This window comes from Tribolium madens, unplaced genomic scaffold (genome assembly GCF_015345945.1).
Source record: "Tribolium madens isolate multiple individuals breed KSU strain unplaced genomic scaffold, Tmad_KSU_1.1 Scaffold_97;HRSCAF=244;Tcas5.2_LG3a, whole genome shotgun sequence".
Taxonomy (NCBI): Eukaryota; Metazoa; Arthropoda; class Insecta; order Coleoptera; family Tenebrionidae; genus Tribolium; species Tribolium madens.
In genome coordinates this window covers 2,353,202-2,367,768 of record NW_025401069.1, presented here as the reverse complement: position 1 = coordinate 2,367,768, position 14,567 = coordinate 2,353,202, and the positions used below count along the sequence as shown (strand labels likewise).

General features: G+C 32.6%; 1 protein-coding gene across 2 annotated transcripts; it reads left to right on the top strand.

Annotated features, from left to right (window-relative positions):
- The first annotated feature begins 31 nt into the window (after positions 1-31).
- Positions 32-13,992, top strand: LOC123014124 (protein stum-like). Of its 2 annotated transcripts, XM_044413027.1 has the most exons (8): positions 32-347; positions 5,890-6,130; positions 6,183-7,916; positions 12,156-12,539; positions 12,589-12,736; positions 12,784-12,910; positions 12,960-13,154; positions 13,203-13,991. In XM_044413027.1, exons 2-8 carry the CDS (start codon positions 5,979-5,981, stop codon positions 13,304-13,306), a joined length of 2,844 nt encoding a protein of 947 aa, XP_044268962.1. In that variant the 5' UTR covers positions 32-347; positions 5,890-5,978; the 3' UTR covers positions 13,307-13,991. The 2 variants fall into 2 exon arrangements, with proteins under 2 accessions (XP_044268962.1, XP_044268963.1); XM_044413028.1 differs by lacking the exon at positions 32-347 and having other exon boundaries at positions 5,310-6,130; positions 13,203-13,992.
- Positions 13,993-14,567: the final 575 nt, after the last annotated feature.

Sequence of the window (14,567 nt, the reverse complement as noted above, 5' to 3'; positions counted from 1 at the left end):
CTTTCTTAACTATTAGCGCGCAGTTTACCGCCACCTTCAAGTGGCGCTACCGTCGTACCAGTAACTTTTAACACACACAAACCGTATTGTGGTGCAATGTGACTGTGAATGTGTGTGAAACTTGTTTCATTGACGAGATTGTTGTGTTTGATTTTCGAAAATTGGTTAATTTTTTTGATTAGCAAGTGTTGTACCATAGTTCCAGTCTGTTTTTGTTCAGTCAGACTGGTCCCATTTTTGTATCCTGAGCTTTCGCCTGGAAATTATTTGGCTCAAAAAATTATTTTGGGCACTATGACTAAAAATTTGAAGCAGAAATTGTGACGAAATGGCAACAATAGACAAAGGTAAATAGAAAAAGTGTGTAGAAATCAGACTATTTTATTTGTCCCTTCAAAATTTTATTGTTCAAATAATTCAAAAGAATTGTTTTGAAAGCATTTAATAATAGCGCTTCACTCTCGTAAACAATAACTTTTACAACCGTGATAATAACAACATTGTTGAATTGTAAATTTTAGAAATTTAAAAACTCGTCAAAGCAAGAATTGCAGCCATTAAATGCAATTGGTGGTTCAATTAATGTAAATTGTTTGTTGCAAGAGAAATTTTAACGAATTCTGTATATCGCAATGGGTTATTTACTCTCCGATTATGGTATTTTATTCAAATAACTCATTCGCAAAATTGTTCAAATAAAATGGCTTTACGTAACTGAAAACACTTACGAAAAAGCGAGAGATTGTTTTCGCATAAATTGCTGCAAACGGAAAAATCGAATTATGCAAAAATAGAATCAGGTGAAAATTTTGAAGTTTGTATTTGTGTTAGGGAGACTAAAGTAAGTCGTAAATTATCAACCCCAAAAGGGAGGGGTGGGTTTATTTTACGGCCTATTTATTGAGACAAATTCTTGGCTATAATTTCAAACGAATAATTCGGGTTGAGATTACACCTTTAATATTTCATTAAGACATTACTTATTTATTAGTAGAACGCATAATAAAATGTAAATAAAATAAGGCAAACGTAAACATTAAATACCGATCTAAACTAGGGCTCAGTTAGTGACAAGATTTTTAATAATTTAATATGAGTATGTTTAAGAAAAATACCTAACTATTTAACAAATATAAATTATTATGGTTTACATAAAAGTAAAAAGTGTTATTATTTTTAGGCCAAAATTGAGAAATTCAAAATTACTTTAAAAAATTTTTGAACTCGTATTTTACCAAGGTACTTTTTGAGAAATTATGACAAAGTGTTTTCTGCTTTATTGCCTTTTTTTCAAATGCAACCAACATAATTATGTACGTTTTTAAATTAATAATTTATTAATTCGTCCAAAATAAGTTACCGTAATCTAGTTTTAGGTAAACATCTACACGAAAACCAAAACAAAACAATTTAAAAGAAAAAAACAATTAAGATATAACACCAAAACATTATTACGGAAAAAAAATTGCGACATTTATTTTTTAATATTAAAAAAAGTTTAACAAAATTGTCTAGAGCTAGAGCAAATATTGAAAATGTAAAAAAAAAACATAAGAAATAAGTACAAATTAAAACATAATGAAAATTAAAAAAATCCTGTCAAGGAAAATTGTTTCTTTATATTTTCTGATTAAATTTCTACAAAATAAATAAATGCTTAACGTTTGTAAGATGCTTAGTCAATCTTAAAAGTGAAGAAAAAATTGTAACGAGGACTTGGTTATAAATAAATTCAAAAAAATACAAACTGCAAATTATTTTGTGATATTTTCTTTGTTTAATGTTTATAAAATTGTTTCCAATGATAATTGCATAAAAACTTGTAAACTATTCGTTTATTTAAAAAATGTTTAGAGTTTCTTATGGAATATTTAAATTTTAATACAAGAAAACAAAAAGTTTAAAATAAACTATCTACTTGGGAGATAGCATGTAAATTTGATTCGTATTTTGGTTTTAAGAATAATTAAAAAGTGTAACAATACAGGAGAATAGGTTGCGCCCTTATATTTTATTATTGTTAAACAAAATTAGACAAATATTATATTGACCAATGACAAACCATGCCTACATATAGAAAAATCGCGATAAGAGGATTCAAACGCCAAGGACTCGTCGAAGGACTCCAAACCGGGCTGTAACATGGACTCGAAACACACAACGCCGCCGATTAATAAAACAATAAACGAAACCAGAATTAAATAAAAACCGTAAAAACGTCTCAATCTGCCACTTTCCTAATAAAATTTGTACGTAATCGTCCCATAAACGTATTTAATATCAACCCCGACAAGCTTTTTCCTTGTTTATCCTTTATTATAAAAATAATCGTTGTATTTTTATCCTGCGGTTTGTGACAACACTACATTAGTGCTCGTTTCAGGTTCAGACCTAATCCTTAATCAAATCTCCAAACTGAGAAATACCTACATGAAATGTTACTTGTGCTTCACCATATTTCCCAAAACTATACACGAATTCAGCCACAACTATTTCATTGAATAATAAGTTCACCTCGAAAGAATGAATAAATTAGCGAAAAAAATCAATAGCAGAAAAGAGCGACAAGCATATGGATATTCTGAATTTTGGGGCTTGCATTCCGTTGCAAAAATTATTAAAGTATCCAAAGGTCTCGTGTCGATACCCCTTATCAAAAACATCGCTCTGTATAAATAAATTGTAGCTGCATGCTCGTAACCGGTCGAAGAAGTTGGGTTATCTAAGAATAAAAATTCACTTTCAATGCCAAACATTTCCACAGATTTTCCGGCCATCGGAGTCAAGGCTAATTAAGCACAATTTTCTTCTAATTAAATGTGCATCCAATCAATTTGTTTGTTTGGAAAAAGAGTTTGTATACAGGATGTCCGCCGCTAATTCAGACCTCAATGCATGTTTTCCTTGGATTTTTTCGTCATGCTTCATTTTTTATTAATTAACATATTCATCAAATTTGCAATTCAATGGGAAAGATCAAATGTTTGGGGCTTTAACGCTATGTAACATATTCAGGGGTAAATGAACTTTCCAAAGTATCACAATAATTGTAATTTGATTCAAATCGAAATGAATTTGTTATTAAATGAAAATTCTTTCGTTTTTATTTTAATAATAATCCATTGCTTGATAATGTAATAAAAATGTAGGTTTTACGCTCCAATATTCAGATTTTTCCAAGCTAGTGCGATTAATTTATTGTATGACAAAGTTTGTTGCATATAATGAAACTGTTGGTCGTTTTTTGCAATTATTATTTACGATTAATCTACATGCAAGAAAATAAAAATAAACCTACAAGCTAAATATCATAGTTAAACATTAGTAATAAAGGAAAAAGATAAATATCCAAATAGTATTAATTTCCATTAGTGCGCTTTTCTTTCAAGTATAAAACTGATAAATTACATAAGTTGAAACCATCACTGTTCGTATCACGGAATCAAATGTAAATATTAGTATTAGGCAAATTGTGTGTGCATGTATGATATTAATTAAAGTAGAAATCTTCATTACTAAAACGAGAATCTGTATTGAGTAAACTATTTTTTGATGCCTGAAGAAGTTGCATGAATCACGAATGTAAAGCAGGAACAGAAAAAAATATACTTTGATTAATTTTTAATTATCTACGGAACAAACATGAATAAATCCAAACTAATTAAAAAAAATTAATACCGTTCATAAATGGGTTAAAACCAAATTGTTTATGTAATTAACCCAAGGATTTTGAAAGAGTAAAAAAATTGGCCAATAGAATGGCCACTTCTAAAGTTAAAACGGATGTAACAACAATATTATTAAAAATTTAGGAATAATTTCTTCACACTCACATATTTGTGTCACCTTTTTAATAATTTCGTCAGTGTAAATTCAAACCAATTATTTCTCCAATTTCTATTTGAGTGACAAGGCAATTATTTTGTAAATTAACAAATTCTTAATCGAAAAATGATCCTACTAATAAATGGTTCTGTTACGTCTTTTAAATACAGAGTGCGCCAGAACTCGCGCCCCAGAGAAAATTTTCAAGTAAGGTAAGATACCAGGAACATGAAAAAAATGTTTAAAAAATTCTATCTGTCAAAAAATTTTGACATTTATTTTTTGACATTTGGCATTTTTTTATGTCTATTTAATGATACTGATGATCTTGTATGTGTTTTTTTACAATTATTTAGTAAAGGTACAAAAATTTTGCCAATGAAAGCCACAAATTACATTGAACAAAGTTACAATTTAGGACACAGCTTCCTTGTTTCCTCTTTTAATAGCCTATAGCAAAAAAACAAAAAAAATATTTTTCCAATAGAAATAAATAGAGTCAAAGTGCAAGTTCGAAATTTTTATAGATAAAATTTTTTAACATTTTTTCCATGTTCCTGGTTCTTATCTTTAATGGCATTTTTCTTTGGAGCGCGAGTTCTGGCGCAGCCTGTATATTTGTGTTTACAAAAAGACCGTGACATACGTAAGTGCAAGTATTTTCTACAAAATAGAAATAATATTCTGTTAACATATTTGTTCGCATATCAAGATAATAAAGTTTAAATAACAAAATAAATCCTTTTATTTTTGTTATTAAAATATTACCAAAAAAGTATAATCGAATCAACGAAGACTAATGGCACACTTTATACAAGATGAGTACAAAAACAACTTGCTTTAAACTAAAAAGATAAAAATTGTTATGAACACTGGACAATAGAAAAATTCAATTTTGTAAAATTCACATACCGAATAATATATACTTTAATTTTTTCATTAAAATATAATAATAAAATATAAAAAAAAATACAAATACGTTTTTGAGTAAAGATGATATAAAAAACAAAATTAATAATATAGTAAAGATAAATTGAAAGTTTGTTTTTATCAAACTAAATTATTTTTCAGTAGTGTTCATCAATAAGAAATAGACAGTTAAACCATGACCGAACTTTGTTACAATTTTTTACATACTTTGTATTAAAGAAAATTTATCTATAAATTAAATAGATTTGCGTTTGATATCATTAACATGTTTGCACATTTTGAGTGCTAAGACTTTATAAATGAATAGATTGCATTTTACAATTACCCAAATCTGCTTTCATTAGTGCACGAGAACATACCTATTTACTTAATACCCAGTTGCAACTTTAAAAAATCAATACCACTCAATGTTCTATTAAAAAACTTTCGTGTAAAAGAGCTCTTACGTCGCCTAAAGAAATTATGAAAACATAAAACGTGTACGTTCTGCCTCAAGATAGGTATTTTACAAGAAATAAATAAAAACAAATTAAATTTCTTTAATTTAAATTGCATATCAAAAGATTGATCTTAATCATTCCATCAAAGATGATATGCTTCGTGGCTATACTCTTCCTCATTTCCATCATAAAAGCGTTACTTTCTTCAAAGTAAAAAAAGTTTTGAAAGCCAAATACAGATTTTCCTGTCATTTAAAAAAAATTGCAACTACCATTAAATGTGCACTAATTTCTGTAATTACGCAACGGAATCATTGAAGCATTCTTGCTCATCGAATGTTAAACCGTGACATTATATGGAGCACATCCTTTATGAAATTTCTAATTAAAAATTACACAAGACGCGTTTGATTAGAAACCCCGCACAGACAAGGTGATTTTCTTTTGTTTCATCGTGTGTGCAAGAAGTGGATCATAACAACTGCTGTGCAGAAAACCTCAAGGAGTGTGCTATGAGTTTCAAATAATTAGTTACAGAGAACGAACACAGAAATAAACATAATCTTCTCAAGCAAAATTACGCTTCGTGAAAACTATACGCTTCTTGAACCCACTGCTAACCTTAATCCTCCAGACCGAGTGCAAATATTTAATTTTTATCTTAAGAAGTGTGAAAAGTTTTTATTTATTGCAGATCTAGACATGGTTAGGGGCACAAGTGGAAGAATATGAAGATCAAATCAAAATCTTAATTATTTTTAGTTTTTCTTTTTCGTTTTAAAAATGCGTTCTCCCGAACACAGAAACACCTATAGCAGAACGGGACATAATCATGATGAAATACCTTCACGTAATAAGACACCAGGAGCTTTTACCATACTCCCACCCGATGACGCGGCCCCTCAAGATCCTCCTATGGCTCCTCAGCCATACAGGTAAAAAATATTTCCTTCCAGAAAATGCAAACTTTGGTTTAATTTCTTTTAGGCTTACTCCATCCTCCCGAAGACACAAGAACATGTCTTTCGCTATTTTGGCCGAGCCCAGCAGCTTGCCCACCTCCCGGAGCCCCAGCCCCACCGGCCGTGTCAGCCCCTTCCGAGGCCGAGGCTTCAACCCCATCGGCTCTCGGCACGCCTCCCCGGTTCCATCGCCACCTCCCCAAGAAACCTTCACTCCCCTCCACGACTCCCCCGGCCACTCCAAGATCCCCCGACTGTCTCGCCGCGGAAGCGCCGCCGCTTTTGGGGAAAAAATCACCGATTATCAATCGTCTCCCAATAGGAGAAAATTGAACGCCCAACTTAGTCAAAGTCTGACCAATATTGCACCCAGACGGGTCACCTCACGACCACCGCCGAGCCCGCGCCGGCCTCCGGGATACTCCAAAACAACCTTCCAGAGGCTTTCCCCCATCGTAGGTAGTTCACCTGAGCCAAGTCAATCCCAGTCTTCCCCTAAACTCAACACTAGTAGTCAACAAAAGTTTACAGTGAGCAAGAGTCGCTCTTTTGTAAATAGACCACCCAGGAATGCCTCCAAGCCCACTTCAAAGGCTACCAGTAGGGAGCCTAGCCCTAGCAAAAATCCTGCTTCGCCAACGAGAATCCCGGTCAAAAACTATAAAAATGTGCAAGCAAAAGTTAATAGTTTTAGTAGAACTAAACCAAAAGTGCCTCCTAAACCCCAAGTGTTGAGCGAGACGGATTCGGATAGTGTGGCCAATAGAAGAAAAGTGGACAGAAAAGAAAGTGTTAGTAGGTTAAGGACAAATTCTAGAATCAACCTAAATCTTAATAATAACAATAATAACAACAATAATAAGACTAATAAAAACAATGTGAGTAAAGACACTAACGGTAACCAAAAAAGTAATAATAATAATAATAACAACAATAATAAAAATAATGCAACAAATAAAAGTGCTGAATCGAGTAAAGACAAATCGGAGAAAAATGAAACAAAAACAACAAACGACAAAGGAAATAATAATAAAAATAATAAAAAAGAAGACTCCACAAAGAAGAATGACGGGAAAGAAGAAACTGTAAAAAAATCTGAAAGCGTGGTAAAATTGTCCGATTTACTCCAACCCTCGACAACTGCTGTAGTCTCAAGTACAACAACCACAGTAACTCAACCTTTGAAAATCGAAGCCAAAATTGAAGAATCTGCAAAAAGTGACAATAAGACCATAGCACCCATGGTCGATGGTCGAATTTTGAGTGCAACTAGCGTCTCCCATGCAATGAATAAAATGAATGATACAGTTCTCGACTCTCAAACCCTGATGAAGGAATCTGGTCTAACGAAATTATCACCGGCTGCTAGCACCATCATCGCCATGTCTAATGAAGTTAGTAAGCACCAAAATCCTTTGGATACGAAAAATGCCACCACCGCACTACCAAAAGTCGAAGAAGCCACAACCAAGACCGTGGACAGTATAAATAGTAATCACATGACTTCTACGGGGATTGTCCCAGCGAGGGTTTTGGAGCAACACGTGCAGAACAACATGAGTAAATTGATAAGTCCGGACCATAAACTCGGAAATTCCGTCCAGAAAACGGCAAATGATAGGATAATCGAAGCACGCACTGTCGTTGCCCATGATGTTAAACCCATCAAGATAACAGTGAGGGAGAAACCTATGGATGTGGAGGTGCAGAGCGGGAATATCCGCTTCGACACGTCCAACGGTTTGGGAGAGAGACCGGGGTAAGTGTGTATTATTGCTTTAGCCTTGACAAAGAAAGAGGAAATAATAATTCAAGTCGTCCTACTTTTAATTGCTTGTCTTAAGGAGAATGAGGTTTCAAATTGCCGACTAGCAGTCACAATTAAAAATAATGAACATCGAAATTCCGGTGCAAATGGTCTTGCCGTGCGCAACTAATTTTAGGCCATATTTGGGTTAGTGGTCCAGTGGAATATGTAGCCTTCTATCGGGTGAACTTGTGCGTGTGAAAAAGTTGATTTTCAATAGAATGACCCGACAGAGGGAAAGTTCAAGGGTCAGTTATGAGATTGATGACTGACTAATGAGTTGAGACAAAATTCATTTGGGTGAGATAAGTGTACGAGGAGCTATAAATTATTCTAATGGGATGATTAATTTCGCTAGAGCATTTTTTGTGGTTTCCGTCAAAAAAAAAAAAAATAGAAAAAAGACGTGACAAAGTGCCCGTGGCATATTTATTGCAAATGTATACTAATCAATTCTTATTTCTTATTAATTCAACTCGCATAACTTTCCTTTTTTTGTTCAATATAAGCTTGAACTGAATAAAACTTTAAGCTGAAAATAGAGTAATCATCACTTTTTATTCTGAATAAAAAAAAATATTTAAATTTAATTTTTTTAATTAAAAAATATAATTTTTTTGTTAAAATTGTTGTAATAATGAATTTAAAGTGGAGCTTGAGGATTATAAAAACGCAACATAACATATTTTATGTACGCACTATTGTGTCCACAACTTTTCAAAATCATTTTTTAGGCCCCGTGACAATTGACAATTTATGAGTTCCTCTCTCAAAGTCCGAGCAAATGCAAAAATATGAAATCTTAGGAGGCGAATGGTAGTTTCAGGGTGAGTCACGTGACCGGTCAGCGATTGTTGTGATACTGCTAAGAAACACGCGACATTGCAGGGGTGAACAAATCCTAAGCCTTTCCAAAGTACACGTGTTGTAAAAACAGGACCTGATTTGCATTTTTTTGGATGTTATGACTTAATTACACATCACATGCAGTAAATTTTATTTGACGAGAAATACAATTTCATTCAAATTGTTCAAGTGTTTTCTAATAAAATAACACTACACGAAATATACATTTTTAAAAATTTCTTCAGAAAATATGTATGCCTCTTCTCAATACAATAAAAACCATTTTTCAAAATATCGTTTGGTATGCTACTTGCTATGAATAATTCATCGAAAAAAGCTTGACTTAATGTAAATGGAACGATCGTTAGTTTTTAAAAGTGGCATACGCGGAAGTAAAAATCCTTTTTTTGCGTTTGGTCAACTGTTATATCGGCGATCCTGCTAATCGAAAGATCAAGGATAAAGACCGTTTCAGTTAAAACTATCGTTAGAATGGAAGATTAGACATAATCTACGTTTTATTATAGACGGACAGGGTTGGCCAAAATTTCAGATTACACGAGGGTTTATATAAATTTTATATCGATCCTCGTTAAAATCTGGAGTGTAATGAACACTACTAACGTCAGCACTAACTAAAAACTAAATCTTATATATAAAATAAACAATAATTACAAAAGTAAAAATCCTATAATTTTATCCTTTATTAAAAGCCTGGAGAATTCAAGAATTCACAAATAGCCTGAAAATCACGCAACTTTATCATTTTTCAAAGTTGCATCGTTTTGTTCACATACGTTATAATTAACGACGCCAACTAAAGAAAACTACATATACATACAGGGTGTTAATTTTAAAACTTGCAATCGCCAATATCTCTAGAACTAAGAAAGTTATTGAGAATCACTTAAAACCGTTTCGGTGGTTTTTAGGGGGAATCAAAATGGCTTGGTAAGTGACGCTCCTCCACCCACTCTTCAAGACACAGCCACCTTAAGTTGAAAATTTTAAATAGCACGACCCTACATGCGATACATCGTTAAAAAGCCCATAACAAGCGCTTTTCAAAAATGTCATACAACAACTTATTTGGTAAAGCCATTTTTCCAATTATTCAAAAACGAAGACGTTAAATTTTCATTTTTTTTTATTTTATTCAAGGGTGGGTGGAGGTGTGTCACTTATCATGTCATTTTAATTCCCCCTAGGAACCACCAAAACGGTTTTGAGTGATTATTAATAACTTTTTCAGTTGAGAGAAATTGCCGATTGCAAGTTTTAAAATTGACACAGTGTATATAAAATCTAAGTCAACAAAATTGGCATCATTAATATAATTTTATTTTATTTAATTACACCTTAACGAAAAAGAGAGTAACGATAAGTAGTGGGTGACGCAGACCCTTAAATTATATTTCTTGTTAACCCGATTACCTCGCTTTTGCGCGAAAATAGAAATCCGCACTTCATGAAAATAAATAAATCAAGACTGTATTTTTGCCCCTGAAAATTGGCTTCAATATACACCTGTCTCAACATCAATGGCAGATTTATACCGTCTATCTAACAGAATAACGAGTCCCTCCAGAACAATAAATATCGCAATATTGACAATACTGCGGCGTGGCAGGTAATTAACTTTATCACAAGACAAATTTATATCAACAATGGATATAAAACCCAAAACATAATTAAGTCAATTTAAAATCCACACAAAACGTTAATTTACCAACTTTCAAGGTTCCGCCGCCCTAATATTACAAAATTAATTACATCGCTTCCCCTCTATTCCCGATGTTTTATGATTTTGTAATTTTATTATTTCCGCAAATACGTGTGAAAAACTCACAAATCAGCTCAAAAAATTAATTTAGGTATTTATGAGAAATCGATAACTGTCATTAATCAAAATTTATCAGGTGTGAAGGTCAGTGTTATCACAATTTTTACCAAAATTAGAAAAACGTTATAGGCGGCAAACCCTCGCGAATATTTCAAGGGAAATGAAACTTTTAACCATGACACAGATTACCCCAAAACTCGATTTTAAGGTGGTTTAAGCAGGGGCAAAGAAGGTTTTCTTGTTATTGTTGGCTTGCGTGATCTTGGCGTCTAGAATGGTCAGCAAGTGGAAAATGGCGTGTCCAGACTAACCAGTGGCGTAGGAAAGAAAATTTTGCTCCTTAAACAATGACTCGACCATTAGACTGCCAATCATTTATAATATATCCACCATTTTAGTAAATATTACCAAAAATTAATGTCAGCATCTTCCGGCGCATCCACCATTTTTACAACAAAATCTTTTACTTTCATTTTCCGCAATGCATAAAACGCAGAGCAAAGTAGTCGAGTCAAATGTAAATGAACGCTCCATAAAAATGATTTATGAAAAAGGTCTCCGGATATAAAAAATTCATTAGAGCCGCCACTGGCCGAGACTTGGCCGTCGTCCAGTAGCATAATATAAGACGTTTGCGGCCGCATTGAAGTCGTGAAAGCGTCCATCGACGTGTTGGAACGCGCGGAACATTAAGTTAACAAATCAATTTTAAATATAAACAAATTTACAACAGTGGTCTTAAAATTTGTGTTTATTGAAACATGATGTTTTTATTGGTTTATGACGGTGATTAGGATCGTTTAAAAATCGTGTGAATCTGATTTATTACAAACTTGGGAATAAGAAAGTGAAAAAACAATCATAAATGTTGTGGAAAAAGGAACAGATTGCAAAAATGACGTACATCTACGTTATGCCCTTACATGAGGAGTATAATGGTTATGGAGTTCTAGAAAATGGAGGGTATGTTATTTTTTCTCAAGATATAATCATGTGCGTGCTTAAAGAGTTTTGGTAATCAATAGAAAATGTGTGAAACAAAGAGAAATCCAGAATATATTGTTTTCAGAAAAAAAAAATATTTCAAACTTTTTTAAAGAATTATGAATTATCCCGGCGCATTCACCATTTGTGAATGTAAGAAAAATGTAATAAATTTGGTTAGAAAACACGAAAGCAACAGTAAAAGAATTACTTGAAAAACGTAGACATTTTATTTTGTATACGGACACTTTTTACAGTAGATTCATTTAATTATTTATTAATTAATTACCAACTTATTGGTTTTATGAAAATAGGCCGAAAAAATTTTTTTAAATCATTAAAATTAAATAAAAATTGAACAAATAAATAACTTAAACACCTCTTTTACATTAAGGAAATAATAAAAATATTGAACCCAAATATCCACAAAAAAAAACAGCTCAAAGTAAAAAATCACGCCTACAGATTTTTTTACATGGACGGCCTTCATTGACGTTATAATTTATTTCATATTACAGTTTACCCCCTCCTCAGCAACCCAACGACTCGCAAGAATCCCAAGAACCACCTAAAGGCAATGTATGCACGCGATTTCTTTCAACATGCAAAAAGAAAATGTCATGTAAACGGTGCAAGAAACAAAAAGACGAAAACAAAGGAGATCTTAAGAAAGATAGTGAAGAAGTCGAAAAGAGGAGTTGCTTCAGTTGCAGAAAGAAGAAACCTGACGTCACCATCAATATTGAGAATGACGAACCCAAACCTAAATTTTGGGAAAGAATGAAATGTTGCAAAAGAAACAAAGTTGGCGATACTGGGTGCTTCCCGACAGGGAAACGGAAGGAGAGTTGGGTGGCAGAGAGGAGAGACAGTATTTTGAGCGATCCACCAACTGTTAAAAAGTACTTATTTTTATTTTTTTTTGATAAATATTACTTGAAAATTTTGCAGATCGCGATGTTCCGGGTTTTTCAGAAAAATGTTCTGTTTGGATAAATGCCGAAAGAAGACGCCACCCAAAATTGAAGAAACGCAAGAGAGTAGAAGGGCTTCCATGATGAGCAAAAAGAAGAGTTTAACGCCTTCTGTTCCTGTTGAGGTAACCCTTTAAGATTGTTTTTTGTAAATTTACAAAAAAAATTCTAGGAAACTAAATCAAAAATTGACGCAAGTTTGGTGGAACACACGTCTCATATGAAAGCGGCAATTCCTGTTCTTCCAGTATATTTAGCTTGGTTTTGTCTTGTCATGAACTGTATTGCGCCCGGAACAGGTACCAAATAAAAAACAAACTTTTTAAAAATAAATGGAAAAAATTCCAGGAACCGTTTTCAGCGGAATGTTTTGTTTATGCATCGGCAAACCACGCTTTTCCCAGAAAGACGGCCCCAGACCCCGCATTGGTGCCTTTATCATCAACTTGATCATTGGTTTCGGACAATTTTTTACCGTTTTGTTTTGTTTAGTCGGGTGGGGTTGGTCGATTTGGTGGGGCGTGATAATGGTGAAACTTGCCAGTAAGTCTATTTAACAATATCAAAACAAAAATAAATTTTTTATTTCAGAAAAAAATAAAAAAATTAAAGCCTTAGAAGCAAATGCGCAAGAAGGGTCCAGACAAGTGCCAGCCGCCAATCAGAACCATCGAGATCCGGAAAGAGGGTCTTGAAGAGCGGCTAAAGACATATCACTTCTTCTGGAAGATTTTTTCTACAATATTTTGTACAAGCTTTTCGCACAAATTACAAAATTTTCGATTTAGTCCTTTAGATGAATTCCCCAATTGTTCTTCATGAAATTGTTATCGTTGAAACTCATTTTTGCAGGTCAAAAATGTTTTGTAAGAAATGTAGATAGGAACAAAATTATGCAAGTTATAAAAACTAACACTATTTTTTGTAAAAACAATAATATGTAGAAATGTGTATTATACATTTTATAGCGCAAGGTGAAGGTTGTTACTTAATACATATTTGGATAAAGTGTACGAAGCTTTTTTCAAAGTATTTAAACACTTTATGAATAACAATAACAATGCAATATTAGGTAAGTACAACAAGAACACAATTACAGAAATATTTTTCTACAAAGTTAAAGAAAGTGTTTAAATACTTTATGTACACTTTTTAATAAAGATTTATTGTAAATAAAAGCTGTTTCATTTAGTCATTTCACGAAACGCATTATGGTGTTATTGTATACTTACCAACAAAAATGTTTTTTTTTTATTTTCTGATTGTTTTATTTTTTATTGGATGGCAGGAGAAGAGGTTGGAAATGGCTGTAAGGATTAATCTTACACTTCAAAAACACATTAATTTGTAATTAATTAATTTACTTATTTCAGCGATGAAATATAACTTATTTACATTATCGAAAAAACGAATTGACTTTTTAGTAATACTGAACCTAGCCATTCTATCCTTGTAGATGGTATGTTCCAATATGTACATAATTTTTTAAAATTCAATATGAAAAACTGCCTTTTGGGAACAATACATGTACAAAAATAAAATGCCAGAAAATATTTGGCATACAATTACGCGTATATTATAATACTTTGAATAATTTAAATATATACACACAGCATCGGAAAATACATACATTTACTTAATATTATTTGTGTATTATGTTTAACTTGTCATGTCTGTACGTACGCATGTTGATGTATTTTTGAACGTGTAAGCATTGTAGGTATGGTGTGTTTTGTCTCCCTCTGTGATATAAAATAAATTTAAAAAAAATATTCGTTCCATATCACAACACAAAGGGAAAACTTTCGAGAATTTTAAGGTAATTATCGATCATTGCGTTTCGTTGATCTCTCCCGAGTAATTCTCAGGTAAATTTATTCGAGTCTGAACAAAAACAGAAGAGAAAAAGCATCGGTATGGCAACTAAGTTCTAAGTGACAAATAAATGTCATCCCT